The following is a 22,057-nucleotide window of genomic DNA, read 5'->3' on the forward strand; positions in this document are numbered from 1 at the left end:
GTTAGAAAAAGGATGCAACATTATTATATAACTTGATGATAATTTGAACGGACTTTTATGTAAAAAAAAAAAAGTATTAAATTATCAATTAATGATCTTCTTTTAGTGGCTAAGAATTTTTTGCATCTAGTGAGAGATCTTTGAATCAACATTCACTTGAAACATATTTCTATATAAGTATATAACATATACATATATAGGGTGCGAGTTGGTCGAGTAGGGTTGAAGCTCAATCCGCATCCTATCCGACCTGCACCCTACCCTACCTGCACCTTACCCTACCTGCTGCGGATCAGGTTGGCAATCCTATCCGACCGGGTAGGGTCGGATTGGGTATCCGCGGGTAGGGTACACCGGTACATGTTGCCACCCCTAGTTGAGAGATTCTCAACCTATAGATAGAATATGGTTGAATTTTAAAAAAATTTTTTACCCACAAATAATGTTAGGTTTGAGTCTAAATTCTATATTGCCCTACTCATTGTCAGTCCTATGATAAACTAACTATATCTTAGTAACCAGAAATTTATTCTTCTATAGCAGTAATGTGACTTTTTTTTTTTTTTCTGTTTTTGTTCGAAGTCTCCTATGAGATGGGTGGAGCAGGCCGGCAACTATTGAAAGCTGTGTAAAAGATATAAAAATTTGAATTTCAGTATTTGACTTTTGGTATGAAGACCATTGGAAGAATCAGTTAATTGCACTAAGACAAATAAAAATAACTATAAAAAGAATTATAATTCGGTAACTAAAACAATCGTAAGAAATATAATTTAATGAGATCAGGTTCGATGAAATGAATTTATATAAGAACTTTGGTACATTTGATTAACCAACAAGAAAGAAATGCCAATTAATTAATAAGACGACTGTGATCTTAAGTCAAAAGAATTAATGAATATATAATAGAATTTAATTTTGATGCCTATCAATGTAAAATTATTTTATATGTGTATTTAATCACATAATGTCATATTAGTAAAAATAATTACATTCTATATTAATTGCGTGAATAATCATTTAAAAAAATGATTGTGATTGTATAACTGTATAAAAAGTTTTATACTGTTAGTATATTAAAATTAAACTATATATAATAATACACAACTTGTTTTAATTTGTTCTTCTATCTCTATTAATACAACTAACTCCCTCTCCATTTTTGCCTTAGTCTCATTCTCATAAAAGTTAATCTAAGGAAGAAATTAAATCATCAAAGGGGTGATGGAGAAACTAGTTTCAAGTTGGGGAAATAATGTTAAGGCTCTCCCTCATAATTACATATTTCCACCAGAATTAAGACCAGGAAACAACCTCAAAATCTCCTTCACCACCAATATACCTGTTATTGATCTCAGTGAACTTGAGAATCATCATCATAGGTTTCAAACTATTCAAAAAATTATCAAGGCTTCTGAGGAGTTTGGATTCTTTCAGGTTTTATGCCAAGTCCTTTTCTTTCCTTAGCATAAATTTTAAACGAGTAAAGTATGTTTTTTGTCTTTGACATTTGTAATTTTTTCCAAAAAAAAAAGTAATGTTTAATTTTATTCAATTTTGTTTCAAACATTTTAGATGGGGTTAATATCCAGGTATAATTTTAGCATAAATTAAAAACATTAGAAACAAAATTGAATGAAATTAAACGTTAAGAATATTTTTTAAAAAAATCTAAGAAATTAGAAACAAAAATATATTTTATCAATTATAAATAGATGATTATTTTTATTTATTTTAGTGTTATATATAGTGTTTTGATGGAAATATAATATATGGTATATATTATTGAATTAGGTTATCAACCATGGGGTAGACATAAATCTAATGAAAGAAACAAGGAAAGTTATGAAGGAATTATTTGAGATGGGTGATGAGTATAAGCAAAAGCTGTATTCAGAAGATCCTTTGAAACCATGCAGATTATATACAAGTAGACCTACATATGCAACTGATGATAATCTTCATTTATGGAGAGACAGTTTTATCCATCCATGTCATCCTTTGGACCAATGGCAACATTTGTGGCCTCAAAATCCAACTAAGTACAGGTATATATGTAATCTTGTTTTTTTTCCCACTAAAATTATTGAACTCTTAATATTAAAAAAATATCATCATTATCCTTCCTATACTTATATATATAATATAGAGTTTAATTTTAATACACGTTAGAAACGTTTTATATAGTCATTTAATCGCATATACTCATTTGGATAATTATTTACGTGATTAATATAAAAACGGTTCAACTAGGTATCCTTTAAATATGGTACAATTTTCAGCCTTTTCTTACAGTAATTTAAAAAAAATAAAACTAACACATCTAAAAATTGTAAATAGATTTAGTGTCTTTAAAAATTAAATTCATATTTAAAATTCAAATTAAATCAAACTAACATTTAAAATTTAAATCTTAAATTTCTGTTTTAAATTTGATATAATAATATTTTATAATTTAAATACACATCTAAAATTCAAATTACTCAAAATTTAAAATTTAACTTTTAAAATTCTAAAGGTTTTTTACTTTTTAGAATGAATTAACTCTGACGGGTGCAAAGAAATTATGATTAAGTTCTATTTAGTAGTGTGTTAATGATAGAAAGATGTTATTTTTGTTGCATAGCTTTCATAGTCAATTAGCTTGTTGGGTTGGTTGCATGGGCTGGTTACACTGAAATTAAAAGAAATACATCTATTTATTGGGATGAGAATAAAGATAAGAACTTGTACAAGTAATTAGCGTGGATTATTACGATTCAGGACGTGTACTTAATTAGTTTGAGTAAAGAAGCAAAGAGTAATCTAGAGTTTACAAGAGAAGATGTAGCTGATATAGTCATAAAAAAATGTGTTTTTATTTTTCAATTATAACACATCTAATAGTATGATATTATATACAAAATATTCTTAAAACATATCTAAAATGATAAAAATCTAGTTTTTAGATATAAACGTTTTCAAAATCGTTAAATTCTAGTTTTTAAATAAAAACGTACATAATACAATTAATCTTTTGATTTTTGATTCGATAAAATGCATCTAATATTTATTATTTAAATTATTGGTTGGATTTTTTCGTTACTTTTCAATGATAACACATCTAATAGTATGATATTATATACAAAATATTTTAAAACACATCTAAAATCGTAAAAATTTATCAGATGTGTTATAATCGAAAAATAACAACACAATTTTAAATTAATTGTTGATTATAATAATTTTGAAAACTAATAAGTATCGAAAAAAATTCAACTAATAATTTAAATAATAAATATTATATTCATTTGATCGAATAAAAAATCAAAAGATTAATTGTATTATTAACGTTTAAATTTAAATATTTAAAGTTAGACTGATTTTGGATGTGTTTTAAAAATATTTTGAATAAAATATCATACTATCATATGTGTTATAATTGATAAATAACAACAGAATTTTTATGACCATATCAACTACATCTTCTCTCTTAAACTCCAGATTGTTTTTTGCTTCTTTGTTCAAATTACTTACGTAGAAAGTACTTTATTTGCAACAACTTTATTAATAAAATTAAATAAAATCAACCTTGTTCCAATTAAATCAGTAGTGTTTTTATGTTTAAATTAAAATATAATTAAAAATGTTAGAACATGATATTTCTTAACAAATTACATAAACACATGTGTAAAAAATAATGATACCTTTCACCAATGCAAAATGAGAGAGTGTTTCATCTGAAAAGTGGTGATAGTCTTCACTAATGAAGACGAGATGGAGAATTCAGCTGGCGGCATCCTGTTTGGTTTGGGATTCACTAATGCGTGTGAATGTCTCGTATAATAAGGAATTTAAAAAACTGTATTTGTTACGTGAAGTTACGAAAGTAAAGCAAAGTCATAGTAACCACCAAAGAAGTGGGTGGGTTTTAAAATTTAAATTTAAATTAAAATCTAATTATAGATATGTATCTACAAAATAAGAATATGTTACACTAAAAAAATAATTAAATATTATTTAAATCTGGTTAAAGATTGATTAAAGACTGATTAATATTGTACAACTAGCATTTTCCATATAAAAATAATTATTTTTTCTAACACGATGATATTATATGATTAGATGCATACATAAAATTAGTGACAGTGAATCAAAATTAAATTCTAATATAAATGTTTCACATCTCCAGCAAAATTGTTTCTGCCATGTAGAAATTATTTATGCTTCACACAAAAAGTATCATGAATTATATTATTTGAATTAAATAAAAATATGCATCTGAAATGTATAGTGTAAACTAAGATTTTAAAAATCGAACCGGTCATTGAATTAGTAAATTTAGAAGTTCAATTATTCAAAAGTTTAACCAAAATTCAATTGGAGTTGAACTAAATATAATAAAATAATATATTTATATATAAATTATATAATTTTTAAAAAGAAAAATGATCATTTTGTGATTTATTATTTTAAATTAGTTAACCGCTAAAAAACTAGAGAAATTCGACTGATTAACTAATTTTTGACCGATTATTTTTTATTTTGACTAGTTTGTTGCCAACTGATTTTTATCTTAGATCGAACCAATTTAGTGATTGATTCTCAATTAACAGGTCAAACAAGTCGATTCGATTTGGTTCTTAGAACCGTGCAAACTCTCTTACACAAATAAATCTTTATATATATATATATATATATATATATATATATATAATAATGTTTGCAGGGAGTATGTTGGGGCATGTTCAGTTGAAGTTAAAAAGCTGGCTTCAAGAATGTTGAGGTTGATTAGTGAAGGGGTTGGTTTGGAATGTGAATATTTTGAGAAAGGGGGGCTTAGTGGATCAATGTTGGTGTCATTGAATCATTACCCAGCATGCCCTGAGCCAAGTTTAACATTGGGAGTATCTAAGCACTCTGATCCTAACCTTGTAACAATTTTATTACAAGATTATGTTTCTGGCCTTCAAGTTTTGCATAATGGACAATGGATTGCTGTTGAACCTCTTCCTGATGCATTTCTTGTCAATGTTGGCTTTCAATTACAGGTACACTAGCTATACCTCTGAAATAATAGAAGAAAAATGATTTAGAATCTTCGCTTTTTCTTTTAATTATTCTTTAGAATAAAGTGATAAATAGATCTCTAAAAATTTACATTTTAAATAAATTAATTTTTGAAGAAAAAAAAAGTATACCAATGAAATCCTCCACGATAGCAGATGTGAACGTATCTTTAGGTTACTCTCTGTTATCATGGTAAAATATGTTATTTAATTATTTTGAACGTAACTTATCCACATCTACTATTCTGAACAATTTTATTAATATTTTTTTTAAAACTAATTTGTCCAAAATGATTAATTTGTCCAAAGTATAAATTTTCAAAAAATTTTTTTTTATCACTTTATTCTATTCTTTATTATTTACTCTTGAAAATTCTCTAATAAGATGTCATGAATTATTTTTAAAAATTATAAATAACAACCCATAAAAATTACCGACCGATTCTATAGCTGAAAAAAACACACACAAGCACTTAGTCTGAAATATTGTGATCTACCAAATTTGGTAGACATTATTATTATTATTATTATTATTATTATTATTATTATTATTATTATTGAGATATGGATACTTACTTTGAATTACAGATAATAAGTAATGGGAGGCTACAATGTTGTGATCACAGGGTTGTGACAAATTCAAGTGATGCTCGCACAACTGCTGCATTTTTTGTTGCACCTTTAGATGATTCTTTCATAGAGCCAGCACAAGCTTTCATTGATGAATATCATCCACCACTTTTCAAGTCTTTCAAATATAAGGATTTTAGATCATACTACATTGCTGAGAAGGGTGATACTGAAGTGGTGATGGAATCATTTCTAGCTTAAAAAAATAACTATGAAATAATGTTCTGTTAAGAAAAAAACCGGGGGATGATTTAATAATCATGTAAAGAATTAGTCCAAAAGAAAAAACAATAATAGATAAATGAAATATGTTGTATGAGAATCGTTTAGCAGTTTTTGCTTGTTATTATTAAATATATGGAATAACCATGCATTTGATAATGCTTAATAGTTAATAGTGTCTTTTTATTGATTGATCCAATTCAATAATCCATCCTTGGCAACTATATATTTCAAAGGTAGGGGGGAAATGTATTTTAAATAAATTTGATTTGTTATGTGGGACTTATAATATATATTCTTCTTATTTTTTGTATAATTGTCAAAATTAATTATATAAGCAATATTCTTGTTAAAATTTGCATTATATAATACATGAGTAGCAGTGCTCCGTTATTGCATAACTTTTTCTTTTTCATTTTTTTCTTCAACAACATATTATATTAGCATGAAAAATAAAACAGAGTTTAATTTTGTTAAAGGATTTTTTTTAAGTATTAGAGTTTAATTTGTTTAAGTAAATATTATTATGTGGTTTAAAAAATAAAAAATCATATATGCAATTTTCAAAATTTTAAAATTAGTAAATTTATTTTTATCTAAAATTATATTAATTTTAAAAAAATTAAGATTAAGATGTATGGATAAATTTTATATTATGTTTTGTGCAAATTGATATGCATGATGAGATGATTAGGAGAATAAATTTTTGTGTGTATATAATAGTTGGAAGATATGTATAGCAAGATGTGTTTGTAGTGTGATAGAGAGAAGACCAAGTCAATAATCAAAATTGACCAAGATTCCAATTTAGCCTAGTAGTATAGCTTTTTTTCTTGTATCACCCGCGATATTTTAGGTGAGTATGGAGAGACTATACCATTTGAGCTATAACTCATTGACTGCTAGATTGTGTCTTTGCATATTAGATATGGGAAAAGATTCATGATCATTTTGCAAAAACCTCCAAGATTTAAATCACTCAACTTCGAGTACAATTGCTATCAATCAAGAAAGAAGGAATGACAGCTTTAGAATATTTAAAAAGAATTCAACAAACTATAGATTCTCTTGCTTTTCTTGGATTTAGTGTTTCTTCTGATGATCACATTGCTGTAATTACACAAGGACTAAATGAAGATTATGCCTTATTTTTATCTTCTGTTATGACTAAGGCTGATTTCATTACTTTTTCAAAAGTGGATTTAGGTTAACTATGCATGGTATTGTTCATAGATTCTCATGCCCTCACACCCATCAACAAAATGGGAGGGCTGAGAGAAAACATAGTTACATTGTAGAGATTGGTATGGCTATGTTAGCAAGAGCTTCTATCTCTCTTATTCATTGGGATGATGCTTTTTTATCATATGTTTATCTAATAAATAGGCTCCCTTCACCTAATACTTCTAATGTCTCACCTTTTGAATTACTACATAATCAAGTTCCTGATTACTCTTTTCTAAAAAATTTTGGTTGTGCATGTTTTCCATTTTTAAGACCTTACAATGATACAAAATTCTCTTACAAATCACGATTATCTGTCTTTTTGGGGTATGCACTTAATCACAATGGGATAAATGTTTAATGAAAACTGGTAAAATAATTATCACTCGACATGTTACTTTTGATGAAACTTCTTTTTCTTATCCTCAATTATTTCCTACTATCTCTGCTCCTTACATTAACAATAAATTCTCTCAAACTTCTTTAAGTATCCCTCTTTTACCTGTACCTACTTCAATTTCTATGGCCACTAATCATGATGCATATCCATTGAACTCTAATAATGATCAACATTTCAATCAACGACAATCCTCACTTTCAAATTCTAATACTAATCCTACCCCTCAATCTAGTAATAATCATGATCTTCAACCCTCTAATACCAGTGATCCTCAACCTTCTATTTCTATTTTAGGTAAAAAAAAAATCTTGTTACCTTCTGCTACACGTACCCAAAGTACTTATAATCAACACCCTTTGGTCACTAGATCTAAATCTGGAATTTATAAACCAAAAGCATTAAGTGCACTTGCTTCCTCTTCAAGTACTAACCCTCAATGTCTACAAACACCACCTACTTCAGTAAAATAAGCATTACAACTTTCACACTGAAAGAATGCAATGCTATCTGAACTTTAAAATTTAGAACAAACGCAAACTTAGTCTCTAGTTCATCCAAGTCCCAATTCTACTGTGATTGGTTCCAAATAGGTTTATGCCACTAAAAGAAACCCAAATAGCTCAGTATATAAATCTCGTCTTGTAGCTTTAGGGAATCATCAAATTGAAGGGTTGGATTTTACTGAGGTATATAGTTCTGTGGTTAAACCTGCCATTATTAGAATGGTTCTCACTCTTGCTCTTTCTATGAATTGGCTTATCAATCAATATGATTTTAATAATGTCTTTTTAAATGGCAAATTACAAGAAGTGGTATACATGAAGTAACTACCAAACTTTGATAATGGTGACTCTAACTCTGTTTACAAATTTCATAAAGCTATATATGGATTAAAACAAGCACCTCGTATTTGGTACATTACATTATCTGCAGCTTTAAGCAAGTTTGGCTTCACTACAAGGTCAGATCCTTCCTTATTCACTAAAAAAACTTATTCTTCTATGATTTTTATTTTAGTTTATGTTGATGATATACTGGTAACTGGTAATAATCAAAATGAAATCACTGCATTGATGCAGAAATTACATGGCATGTTTGCTTTGAAATCTCTTCGCACTTTCAATTATTTTTTAGAAATTGAGGCCACTAAATTAAAATCTAGTGCATATCATTTATCTCAAACTAAATACATAAAAGATGTTACACCAATCAGGCATGATTGATGCTAAGTCAGTCCCAACACCTATGATTACTTCAGAAAAGCTCTCTAAACATGGTGCTGAATATTATTCTGATTCTAGTCACTATCATTCTATAGGAGGGGCTCTGCAATACTGCACCCTCACTAGACCTGAGATAAAATTCTCAGCAAATAAGGTAAGCCAATTTATGCAAAGACCTTTGCTCAGCCACTGGAGATCAGTAAAAAGTATTGAGAGCAGCAGTCCAAAAGGATAAGCCTAACTAGTAATAGTCAACTGCAGCCCAATGAATCAATAGCAGCCCATTAGTTAAAACTCCTCAAGAATAGTTAACAAGTGTGGATGTACAAAAAGAGATCAACTTTGTTAGGGTTGGATATATAATTCCTTTTCACTTTGTAAACATTTTTTCATTATTCAATAAAAGTTACTCCATTAATTCTTCAAGATTCTTTTCTTCCTTTTGCTACTGGTTATTGTTTTCTTCATCACCTGTTCTTGTTGTTCTGGATTGCTTAGCTCTTAGCAATCTTACTTTTTCTTTCATGGTATCACAAGCTTCTGGTTTTTCTCAACTATGGATGCATCTCTACATTCATCTAACAATTCACCTCCTGGGACCAATAACAACAACAATTCAAACCTTGAAAATTCTGCCAACAACAACAATAATCTTCTTGCAAATCTCAATCCCTTTTCTTTCCTACCTCAGTTGTTCAACTCTCAACCTTTTACTCTGATTAGTGAGAGATGAGAGAGAGAGAGAGAGAGAGAGAGAGAGAGAGAGAGAGAGAGAGAGAGAGAGAGAGAGAGAGAGAGAGAGAGAGAGAGAGTGGGTGGGAAACACAGGGAGGGGTTGATCATTAGGACAGACTAAGGATCCTAGGGTTTGGAACCGAGATGAGTATCGACGTCTGAAAAATGAGTCTTTCTCAATTTTCGTGGATAATCTCCCGTTTGATGTCTCGAAGAGGGAGCCGTTTCAACTGTTTTGTTGGACTTGACGCATAAACGACATTTACTTGTCTAGAAAACAAAAGAACGGTGGTACATACATTTTTGCGTTCATACGGTACACCACGAAAGGGGGAGCTTTGAAAGCTATAGCTGAGATGAATCAGATAAGATTGAGAGGCAAGAATATCTTTATGGGGGAAGCTAAATACAGAAGAGTGCCCGGGGTGAAAGACACGAATAGGACTCCTCCACAAGATGGCCCCCAAAGTGCTTTGGGTCGTCAATTGCCGGAAGATAGAGGAGATAACAAGAATATCGCAACTACTTCTAACAAGGCTTTGGCGAAGGATAAGAAAGTTCAAGATCCTATTGGCAAAGGGTGGACGAAGACGGTGGAAGTGTCCTTGGCGAAAGAAAATCTGGACTGGCTGCAGAAAAGTCTGGTTGGGGGAACGACGAAGGCTATTGACTTTGTAGCTCTGCAGGAATCGGTTGCGAAGAATTTTCCTCACGTTATTCAGGTGCGTGAAATGGGTGCGTATAAAGCACTGTTGACATTTGACAGTCTTATGAATGCAGAAGAAGCGTACACCTTCTATATGAATAGCCTTCTGCACTTGTTCCATAGTGTTTGGAGGTGGGACGAGTCGGTGAGAGGTGAAACTCGGAGGGTGTGGTTAGAGTGCTTTGGGGTTCCACTATATGCATGGTCTGTGGATACTTTCAGGGTAATAGGAAGTCAATGGGGTGAGGTGGTTGGCTGTCATAATGCGACTAAATCGTGCACCTCATTTAGTGCTGGCCGTGTACAAGTTGATACTTGTGTGATGGATGTGATAAAAGAATGGATCCATATCACAATAGGCACTAGTGGATTTGATATTTTGGTAAAAGAGGTGGGATATGAAACATATGGAAGGAATGATAAGTTGGATACAATGTGGAGTGGTAAGGGTAGCTGTGACCACCAGGGAAACATAATTACGAAGCTCTGTGACAATGTAGCAATAACATCGCCAAGTCCTACGAACTTGTCAGTTAGCCCAGATCCGGCAGCGGATGTGATTTTCAAATCGATGCGGGAGGAGGTTGAAGATGAGGTTAGATTGGTAAATTCCGAAATAATTTTGAATGAGTGGAGTTATGGGTATTCAAAACACAATCAATTGAATTTGGTAACTTATCAATTTAATAAAGGTGGTATTGAAGGCATGGCAGATTTTGTGGGTTATGAGGTGAGTAATGAAGTGGATTCTGAGATGACTATTTCCTGGGAATACGGCTGTAAACCTAATGGGCCTGGAAAGAGAGTTGTGATGTCTGATGTTATTGAACCTAAAAAGGGGCCTCGTAATAAACCTAGATACTATTATATGGATTTGGGCCATGAAGAGTTAAGGCCCGTTGCACTTCTGCACGCTGGAGGAGAGTGCGTGATCCACGGGCTGGCTGAGGAATGCGGACCTGAACCGGGTCGAACCTGTACCGGGTCGGCTAGGAAGAATGCGGGCTGGGGAAGTGAGCGCCAGTAGGGTTTCCCTCTTCCAGTCGAGGAAGCCTCGAGGCCTGGCGTGTTCGGCGAGTTGGGGGATGCGACTTCTGAGGGTGGTGCAGAACGGACAGATCCATGCGAAGTCCGAGCAACGGCGCCTGGATCCCGAGCTGTACATCGGGTTGAACGCAGATCGGGGGACAGTGGTTGGTCGATCGAAAACAGAGAAAATCGGAGGGAAGGAAGACACACTATCCAAGGTTGTGTGGCAGAGGCGACGGCAGTTGTGGGCCAGACGGAAGGCGCCCCTTATTCAGCTAGTGCAGAGACTGCTTTCACAGGGTCTGGCACGGATCTTGAGGCTCGAAGAAGGAGATACACGGTGGGGGTGGGAGGCGGCCGGCTAACAGTTCATGGTAGAGGGGACAATGATCTACTAAGAGCTGCGGGCGTGGCGGACAATGCTAAAAAAGGAAGCAGTGAAGTTGGTGCAGACAATGGTGAAGATGACCAAGAGTGGAAAAAGTCTGGCCTGGGGACAAAAGCAGATACAGCTAGAAATTTACCAATGTTGGAAGCAGGACACAGGGAAGACGAGGAAGACGTGGAGCTTGATAAGGATGATGAAGTCAGTGACAATGGGGATATATCTTTGGAGGAGCAACTTTCAGAAAACAAAAGAATTTGGGAAGTAGCAACGGAGTCAGGAGCAGTGCTGTATAATGAAGAAGATGACATAATAGCGATCCTTCAACAACAGAATGAAGAAATTGCTCGTAAAAAGAGGTTGGCAAAACAAAGGGCAAAAGCAAGGTGAAGCAGACCCAAAACTCATAAAAAGGTGTGCAATAATTTACTGTAATGATTATTAGTTCTTGGAATATTAGGGGGTTGAGGGGTGATGGGAAGTTGAGGATGATAAAGGACTTAAAAAGAAAATTTAAGTTAAACATGTTAGGCCTGGTAGAGATGAAGAGGCAGGTAGTGACCAAATATGATATACCAAAAATTTGGGGAAGTAGTTGTGCGGGGTGGGACTTTGTTGAATCAAATGGTGCTTCTGGTGGATTGCTGTTAATATGGGCTGATGACTTTTTTAAAATAAGAAATTGCCACAAAGGAGACAGGTGGTTGTGCGTTGAAGGGGAGTTAGTGAAATATAATTTTTATTGTGCTTTTATTCTGGTATATGGTGCGCATGCTAGAGATGAGAAGCTTGTTGTCTGGGAAGAGCTGAGTTACATTGCGGGGTTATGCCAGGTTTCCTGTTGTTTCATGGGGGACTTCAATGAGGTTGTTCAGGTGGAAGAAAGATGGGGCACGGATAGCTTACCCTTGTCAGCTGAAGATTTCAAGAATTGGATACATGACATGGGTGTGGTGGACTTGCCGATTACTGACCGTAAGTTTACATGGTTCAGAGGCCAATCTTGCAGCCGTATTGACAGAGTTCTGGTGAGCTTGGAATGGCTGGAAAAGTTTCCAGACACTCGGCTACGTGGTGGTCCTAGGGGCTTGTCTGACCATTGCCCAATTATAGTGGAAGGTAGGAGGCAGAGAGATAGGCTGAGGCCATTCAGAAGCCTTGATTCGTGGTTTACACATGAAAAATTTTTTAGAGTGGTCAAGGAGGAATGGAGAGGCTTAGGTGTGGCTCAATTTATAGATAAACTGAAGGCTATGACAGGTCCTTTGGGAAGATGGCATAAAGATAAATTTGGGGATATGGACAGCAAAATCATGAAATTTGAAGAAGAGATTAAGAAGATTGACGATGCGGTGGGTGACGGAGTTCATGATGGAACAATGGAGGCAAGAAGAAGGGTACTTGTGACTTGTTGTAAGAAATGGTATGTTAGGAAGGAGTTACACTGGAAGCAGATGTCGCGGTCCAGACATGTGAAGGACATTGATAAGAACACGAGGTACTTCTACAACTTGGCCTCTGCGAGAAGGAGAAACAACAGGATTGATGCGCTACTCATAAATGGAAGGCTGATTCGGAATCAAGGGAGGATCAAGATTGAGATTAGAGATTTTTACAAGAAGTTGTATCATCAGGAAGACTCTCCTTTGATAGGTTTCAGGGACGGTTTGGTGGAAATGATTAATGAGGAGGATGCTTCAGCATTGGAGGTGCAACCGACTCCAGTGGAGGTCAAAGAAGTAGTCTGGGATTGCGAATCATCCAAAGCTCCTGGAAGCGATGGCTACAATATGAACTTTATAAAGCGGTGCTGGTCTGAAATTGGCACTGAATTTACGGCGGCGGTGATGGATTTCTTCCTATCTTCTAAGTTACCGGCGGATGCGAATCTCACTTGGGTGGTGCTGGCCCCTAAGTTTACTGGTGCAAAGGAGATCAAAGATCTGAGACTGATCAGTATGGTAGGCTGTGTGTATAAAGTCATCTCGAAAATGCTGGTTCGGAGGACGCGAGCAATCATGCCACAACTAGTAGGTGAGACTCAAAGTGCTTTTGTCAAGGGACGTAAGATCCATGATGGGGCCCTTATCGCATGCAAAACTGTTCAATGGATTAAAATGAGGAAGAAGGAAGCGGTGATAATGAAGCTAAATTTCCAGAAAGCTTATGATAGAGTCAAGTGGAGCTTTGTAGACCTTGTGTTGCAAAAGATGGGCTTTGGTCGGAGGTGGAGGAGTTGGATTATGGAGTGTGTAAGTACAAGTTCAATGTCAGTGCTGATAAATAGCTCGCTATCTAAGCCTTTTAAGATGGAAAGGGGTTTGTGACAGGGTGATCCATTATCCCAATTTCTGTTTGTCCTTGTAGTTGATGTGCTACACAGGATGCTTGGGGAGGCAGTGAGAAATGGACGTATTTTGCCGTTGCAGGTGGGTAGAGATCAGGTCGAGCTATCACATCTCCAATTTGCGGATGATACTGTATTGTTCTGTCTCCCTGATGAAGAGACCATCAAGAATTACAGGAGGATCCTTCATTGTTTTGAGCTCATGTCGGGGCTGAGCATTAATTATGACAAGTCTAGTCTGATTCCTATTAACTGTGATGATCAGTGGGTGCAGCGTATGTCTAGGGTGCTGGGCTGTAGGATTTCCTCTCTGCCGGTGAAATACCTGGGGATCCCGCTAGGAGCAAACCCGAGTTTGGTGAAGACTTGGAAGCCCATTATAGAAAAAGTGGAGGAGAAGCTGAGCGTCTGGAAAGCCAAAATCCTCAATAGAGCTGGTAAACTGGTGCTTATTAAATCTGTTTTGAACAGCCTCCCTGTCTATTACCTGAGCTTGTATAAAATACCAAAAGCTGTTGCAGAAAAACTGATTTTCTTACAGAGAAGGTTCCTATGGAGCAAGGAGGATGGAAGGAATGGTATGGCAATGGTCAGGTGGGAGGTGGTGCAGACTCCCAAAAAGCTGGGCGGATTAGGGGTCGGGGATGCTATGGTGCGTAACACAGCCCTTCTCTTTAAGTGGTGGTGGTGATTTTCGAAGGAGGATTGCCCCTTATGAAAGAGGGTGGTGTGCTCTTGTAATAATCTGAGTCCCAATTTGATGCTGTCTTCCCAGGTATTACCTACTCGGGGGGGGGGGGGGCATGGAAGGATATATGCCAAATACAGTTCAAGAATCAACAACTAAGACAGAAGATGATTAATGGGTTGTCTATGGAGATTCGTGATGGGAGAGTTACTCGGTTCTGGGAGGATGTATGGCTACGTGACGGGGCCCTGAAAGACCTATTCCCAAGGCTATTCTCAGTTTCAAACCAAACAGGATCTGTTATAGGGGATTGTGGGTTCTGGGACGGGTTAGAGTGGAGATGGAACTTCCATTGGAGGAGAGAGCTTTTCCAATGGGAGTTGGACCTTGTGAACCACATGCACGAAACTTTAAGAGTGGTTCAACTTGTATACGATAGGGAGGATAGAGTTGTGTGAAAATTTGATAAACAAGGTGTATTTTCTATTAACTCCTTTGTGCAGGCAATGCAGGTGGAAATGCTTCCAGAAGATATAGCAAGTTACAGTTTTACTAAGATAGTTTGGAAAGGCCTAGTCCCGCCAAGAGTTGAATTATTTGTTTGGTTTGCTTTGATTGGAAGGGTCAATACGAAGGAGAGGCTGGTTCGGTTGGGAGTGGTTAATCAGGAAGATATGACATGTGTGTTTTGTAACCAAGGTGTTGAATATGGTGACCACTTGTTTCTTGGTTGTAAGTTTTCATGGCAGGTTTGGTGTGCTTGGCTATCCTTTGTGGGTAGCCAATGGTCATGTCCAGAGACACTAAAGGAACATTTCCTAAGTTGGACTGAGCTTTCAACTAGTAAGCAGGAGCGCATGCGGTGGATGGTTTGCTTCTGTGCGATCTTCTGGAATATTTGGCTAGAGAGGAATAGAAGGATCTTTCAGAATGTAGGAAAAGGTGTTGAAGAGGTTATCCAGCAGTCCTTCATGAATTATAAGGAGTGGCTAGGTGTGGATCCCTTCTGTTGCTGATGGCACTGCCGGAGGTGACAGGGGATATCTATTAATATTACTTGAGTTTGCTTACTCTGTTTGACATTTTTTGTCTTGTGCTCCACTTGTTATGTTGAGCTTTTCTTTCAAAAAGAAAAGTGATAAATTAGGAGAAAGAAATCACAAAACTTGGCAACAACAAGCATTGGCGGCGGCTCAAGGTTAGCTTTTGGAAAATCATCTCTATAAAGATCGTGTTCCTCCCAGATTCACTACGATTGAAGATCAACAAAATGGAATCGAGTCATCAGCATATACCCAGTGGCTTCAAGACGATTATAATCTCTAGTCTTGGCTTCTGGCATCTATTGATCCTGTATTCAAAACCAAAATGGTTGGTTGCTCTTTCAGTCATGAAATTTAGGATAGAATTGAACAATATTTTGAGGAATCTACCACATATCGTGTCAAACAGCTCAAAGCACAGATAAAGATTATCAAGAAGCAAGGTTTAACAACTTCTGAATATATTTCGAAGATTAAAGAGATTGCAGATTCTTTAGCAGCTTTAGGCTCTCCTTTAACTGTTGAAGAACATGTTGATACACTGCTTGAAGGATTGACTGAAAAATATCAAGTTTTAATTCACACTGTCAATTCCAAGCGACAAATTTTCAGGCTTTGTGAGGTTGAAACTCAAATTTTAACCTTTGATGATACGCTTGATAAATTCTGAAAATTCACAACCTCTATTATTCAAGCTAATATCTCTCAGAGTTCATTTCCTTCCAGTTCCAATCCAGTCGTGGTTTTGGAGGAAGAAGAGGTAGAGGTGGTAGGTTTTCACGAGGAGGTAGATCCTTTTTCAATCAGAATAGGCCACAATGCCAGGTATGTGGTTGCTTTGGTCACATTGCTTGGCATTATTTCAACAGATTCAACCAGCATATACCTCCTCCATCACAAAATTCTCAGACTCCCTCTTCCACCTCCTTCACTAATTCACCAAAGTCTTCTATTCTGCACAAGCCAGCACCACTTCAACTACACTACCACCACCCCCTCCATCTTTTCATCATCCTACTGCCTACATAGCTGCTCCAGGATCTATTGTTGACTCCTCGTGGTACCTAGATACTAGTGCTTCCCACCACATTACTCCTAATTCATCTTCGTTTATCACATCTTCAGATTACTCAGGTCCTGACTAAGTTCAGATTGGGAATGGCTCAGGTTTGTATATATCTAAAATTGGTACTTCTTTATTATATGCTTATGATTCTAATAGATATTTCAGATTACAACAATTAATTTATTCTCCAGAAATCACCAAAAATCTTATCAGTGTCTCCAAATTTGCTAAAGATAATGATGTTTATTTTCAATTTTATGCTCATGTGTGTTTTGTTAAATGCCAGCAAACTGACAAAGTGCTTCTTCAAGGACATAGATAAGGTGGCATTTACAAATTTTTCAATGTTACTGTTCCTAATTTTTCTCTAAATTCTTTACAACCTTATGCTTTTCTTTCTTCCAAAGTTTCTTTGGACTTGTGGCATAAAAGACTTGACCACACAGCCAAGAAAAATGTACTGACAATTCTATCAAGTTATAATATTGACATGGACAAGAATAAAGATACTTTATTTCCTTATGTGTATGAAAACTGTATGTATGCTAAAATGCATAAATTGCCTTTTAATTCCTCACTTACTGTTTATAATGAACCTCTTCAACTTGTTTACTCTGATATTTGGGGTCCAGCACCCATTGTATCACACTTAGGATTTCATTATTATGTTACCTTTATTGATGCATATTCTCGGTATACTTTTCTTTTTTTACTTGTCTCTAAATCTCAAGTTCTGTTAGCTTTCAAACAGTTTAAACAGCAAATGGGGAATCTTACAAACCACAAAATAAAATTTTTGCGTTTGATAATGGTGAAGAATACACTTTTTATTAGTTCAGTCAATTCCTGGCCAATGAAGGTATTGTTCAAAGGTTTAGTTGTCCTTACACTCCGGAACAGAATGGTAGGGCTGAGAGAAAACATAGGCACCTCATTGAAATGAGTCTTGCCATGTTATCTACAGCCTCTATGCCATTTATTTTCTGGGATGAGGCTGTTTTAACAGCTACTCACTTGATTAATCGCATCCTAACTCCAATTTTGGACAATAAATCTCCTTACGAGACCTTGTTTAACATTGTTCCTGATTATACTTCTCTAAGAGTTTTTGGTGGTAGTTGTTTTCCTTTTTTAAGGCCTTACAACAAAACAAAGTTAGATTTTAGATCTCATAAATGTGTCTTTCTTGGTTATGCCCCAAACTCAAAAGGCTACAAATGCCTTTCACCTTGTGGTAAACTTTATACCACAAGACATGTTCAATTTGATGAAACCTCCTTTCTTTACAAGGAACTATTTGTTAAAACTGATCAGAATGACTCCTCTAGAGATTTTGATAAATCTAGTTCTTTTACCCATTTTATTCTTAGTATAGGTTTTGTTTTAGGCTCTTCATCTCATAGTTCTTCTATTTCGAATATTCAGTATACTAATCGTACTCTAAGAGATGTTAGTAGTCATAATCCAAGTACTCCTACTAATTCTAATTCCATACACTGTGATATTGAAACACAACATCATATTCTCGTCTCTGGGATGCAAATCTGCCCTCCACCAATTGACTCTAATAATAATAATAATAATAATAATAATAATAATAATAATAATAATAATAATAACAACAATAATTCTGCACACGTTCCTACATCTGCAGATGCTTTTATATCTTCTAAACCTCCAAATCAACATCCCATGCTCGCCAGGTCTAAAACTGAAAATTCCAAATCCAAAGCTTTAATTAGTAATATTGATTTAAACGTTTTACATGAAACACCTCCTAAAATACCTAGTGCTGCATTAGCTATTCCTCATTGGAAAAATGCTATGCAAGAGGAGTATGATGCCTTAATCAGAAATCATACTTGGACACTTGTGCCAAAACCTCAAAATGCCAAAATTATTGGCTCGAAATGGGTCTTCACTATAAAAAGGCTTCCCGATGACACCATACAAAAGTACAAAGCTAGATTGGTGGCTCAAGGCTTCCACTAATCTGAAGGCTTTGATTTTGAACAGGTATTTTAGTCCTGTTATTAGACCTGCCACCATTCGTATTGTGTTAAGTATAGCTTTATCTAAAGACTGGTTTATAAGACAATTGGATTTTAATAATACTTTTCTTAATGGTGATTTACCCAAAACTATATATATGCATCAATGATGAGCGGATAATTTATACGGTTTTTGGTATTATTTTTACATAGTTTTTAGTATGATTTAGTTAGTTTTTAGTATATTTTTATTAGTTTTTAAATAAAAATCACATTTCTGGACTTTACTATAAGTTTGTGTATTTTTCTGTGATTTCAGGTATTTTCTGGCTGAAATTGAGGGACTTGAGCAAAAATCAGATTCAGAGGTTGAAGAGGGACTGCAGATGCTGTTGGATTCTGACCTTCCTACACTCAAAATGGATTTTCTGGAGCTACAAAACTCCAAATGGCGCGCTCTCAATTTCGTTGGAAAGTAGACATCCAGGGCTTTCCATCAATATAAAATAGTCTATACTTTGCATGAGTTTAGATGACGCAAACTGTCGTTGAACTCCAGTTCCATGCTGCATTCCGGAGTCAAACGCCAGAAACAGGTTACAAACTGGCGTTCAACTCCAAGAAAAGCCTCTACACGTGTAAAACTCAATGCTCAGCCCAAGCACACACCAAGTGGGCCCCAGAAGTGGATTTTTGCATCATTTACTCATTTCTGTAAACCCTAGTAACTAGTTTAGTATAAATAGGACTTTTTACTATTGTATTTACATCTTTAGTTTCATCTTTAGATCACGTTTGGGGGCTGGCCATTCGGCCATGCCTGGACCTTCATCACTTATGTATTTTCAACGGTAGAGTTTATACACACCATAGATTAAGGTATGGAGCTCTGCTGTTCCTCATGAATTATTGCAAAGTACTATTGTTTTTCTATTCAATTCAAGCTTATTCCCATTCTAAGATGTTCATTCGCACCAAAGAACATGATGAATGTGATGATTATGCGACGCTCATCATCATTCTCACTTATGAACGCGTGCCTGACAACACTTCCGTTCTACATGCAAACAAGCTAGAATGAGTATCTCTTAGATATCTAATACAGAGGACCGAGTTCGAGATATTAGAATCTTCGTGGTATAAGTTAGAACCCATGGATGGCCATTCTTGAGATCTGGAAAGTCTAAACCTTGTCTGTGGTATTCCGAGTAGGATCTGGGAAGGGATGGCTGTGACGAGCTTCAAATTCGCGAGTGTTGGGCGTAGTGACAGACACAAAAGGATAGTAAATCCTATTCCAGTATGATCGAGAACCGACAGATGATTAGCCATGCAGTGACAGCGCATTGGACCATTTTCACAGAGAGGATGGGATGTAGCCATTAACAACGGTGATGCCCTACATAAAGCTTGCCATAGAATGGAGTAGGAATGATTGGATGAAGACAGCAGGAAAGCAGAGGTTCAGAGGAACGAAAGCATCTCTATACGCTTATCTGAAATTCTCACCAATGAATTACATAAGTACCTCTATCTTTATTTTATATTTTATTTATCTTTTTATTATCAATTCACCATAACCATTTGAATCCGCCTGACTGAGATTTACAAGGTGACCATAGCTTGCTTCAGGCCGACAATCTCCGTGGGATCGACTCTTACTCACGTAAGGTTTATTACTTGGACGACCCAGTGCACTTGCTGGTTAGTTGTGTAAAGTTGTGATAAAGAGTTGAAATTACAATTGTGCGTACCAAGTTGTTGGCACCATTGATGATCACAATTTCGTGCACCAAGTTTTTGGCGCCGTTGCCGGGGATTGTTCGAGTTTGGACAACTGACGGTTCATCTTGTTGCTCAGATTAGGTAACTTTATTTTAATTTTAACCTTTTTGTTTTTATTATTCTTATTTTCGAAAAAATAAAAAAATATAAAAAAATAAATATTTTCAAAAATATATTTTTATTCAGAATTTTTAAGAATGAATTCTAGAGTTTCATGAAGCACGTTGAAGCCTGGCTGGCTGTAAAGCCATGTCTAATTCATTTGGATCGAGGCTTCCACTTATCAGCATATGAAGTTGGATGAAGTATCAGCTATTGTATGTCTGATTTGTATCTGCTGAAGCTTGGATAGCCATTGGCTATGTCTAGTGTTTTGGACCGGAGCTTTCACTGAAAGCTTGGCTGGCTAGTGAGCCATGTCTAATTCCTGGACCGAAGCTTTAGACTAACATTGCAGATTCCTGGAATTCTTATAAAAAAAAATTTTGAAATCCTTATTTTTCTTTTTTAAATTAATTTTCGAAAAATCCAAAAAAATTAATAAAATCATAAAAACCAAAAATTTTATGTTCCTTGTTTGAGTCTAGTGTCAATTTTTAAGTTTGGTGTCAAATTGCATGTTGTTATTTTTCTTGCATTTTCGAAAAATCATGCATTGCATTCTTCATGATCTTCAAGTTGTACTTAGTAAGTCTTCTTGTTTGATCTTTAAAATTTCTTGTTTTGTGTATTTTCTTATTTTTCATATGCATTTTTAATTTGTTAGTGTCTAAAAATTAAAAATCTTTAAGTTTGGTGTCTTGCATATTTTTCTCTTCTTCAAAATTTTCAAAAATAAGTTCTTGGTGTTCATCTTGACATTCAAAGTGTTCTTAGTGTTCATCTTGACATTCATAGTATTCTTGCATGCATCATGTGTTTTGATCCAAAATTTTCATGCATTGAGTCTTTCTGATGTTTTTCCTCTTTCCTTATTAAAATTCGAAAATAAAAAAGATATCTTTTCCTTTTTTCTCTCTCATCATTAAAAATTCAAAAATCAAAAAAATATATTTCTCTTATTTCACTCATAAATTTCGAAAATTTGAGTTGACTTTTTCAAAACTTTTTAAAAATTTAGTTGTTTCTTATGAGTCAAGTCAAATTTTCAATTTAAAAATCCTATCTTTTTCAATTCTTTTTCAAAAATCAAACTTTTTTTTTCATTTGTCTTTCATATTTTCGAAAATTTCAAATTAATTTTTAAAATTTTTTTCTTATTTTTATTCCATATTTTCAAATTCAATGCTAACAATTAATGTGATTGATTCAAAAATATTAAGTTTGTTACTTGCCTAATAAAAAAGGTTCAATCTTTAAATTTTAAAATCAAATCTTTTTGTTTCTTGTTAGTCAAGTAATCAACTTTAATTTTCAAAATGAAATCTTTTTTAAATTCTTTTTCAAATCTTTTTCAAATTAAATTTCAATCACATCTTTTTCAAAATTTAATTTCAAAATCTTTTCTAACTTTTTATCTTTTCAAATTTGATTTT

At 34.6% G+C, this 22,057-nt stretch overlaps 1 protein-coding gene across 1 annotated transcript; it reads left to right on the forward strand.

The window, feature by feature from the left end:
- Nucleotides 1-1,181: 1,181 nt before the first annotated feature.
- On the forward strand, nt 1,182-6,066 carry LOC112729781 (protein DOWNY MILDEW RESISTANCE 6-like). Its single transcript, XM_025779931.3, has 4 exons — nt 1,182-1,437; nt 1,795-2,048; nt 4,709-5,030; nt 5,637-6,066. The coding sequence occupies exons 1-4, from the start codon at nt 1,225-1,227 to the stop codon at nt 5,877-5,879; spliced, it is 1,032 nt and encodes a 343-aa protein (XP_025635716.1). The 5' UTR covers nt 1,182-1,224; the 3' UTR covers nt 5,880-6,066.
- Nucleotides 6,067-22,057: the final 15,991 nt, after the last annotated feature.

The sequence above is a fragment of the Arachis hypogaea genome, chromosome 12 (assembly GCF_003086295.3).
Source record: "Arachis hypogaea cultivar Tifrunner chromosome 12, arahy.Tifrunner.gnm2.J5K5, whole genome shotgun sequence".
Lineage (NCBI taxonomy): Eukaryota > Viridiplantae > Streptophyta > Magnoliopsida > Fabales > Fabaceae > Arachis > Arachis hypogaea.

Excerpts from the sequence above, each read along its gene's own strand:
- LOC112729781 (XM_025779931.3), top strand. The coding sequence starts at position 1,225 with ATGGAGAAACTAGTTTCAAGTTGGGGAAATAATGTTAAGGCTCTCCCT. Across the intron at positions 1,438-1,794 it reads AGGAGTTTGGATTCTTTCAG|GTTATCAACCATGGGGTAGA; the intron begins GTTTTATGCCAA and ends TTATTGAATTAG. Across the intron at positions 2,049-4,708 it reads CAAAATCCAACTAAGTACAG|GGAGTATGTTGGGGCATGTT; the intron begins GTATATATGTAA and ends TAATGTTTGCAG.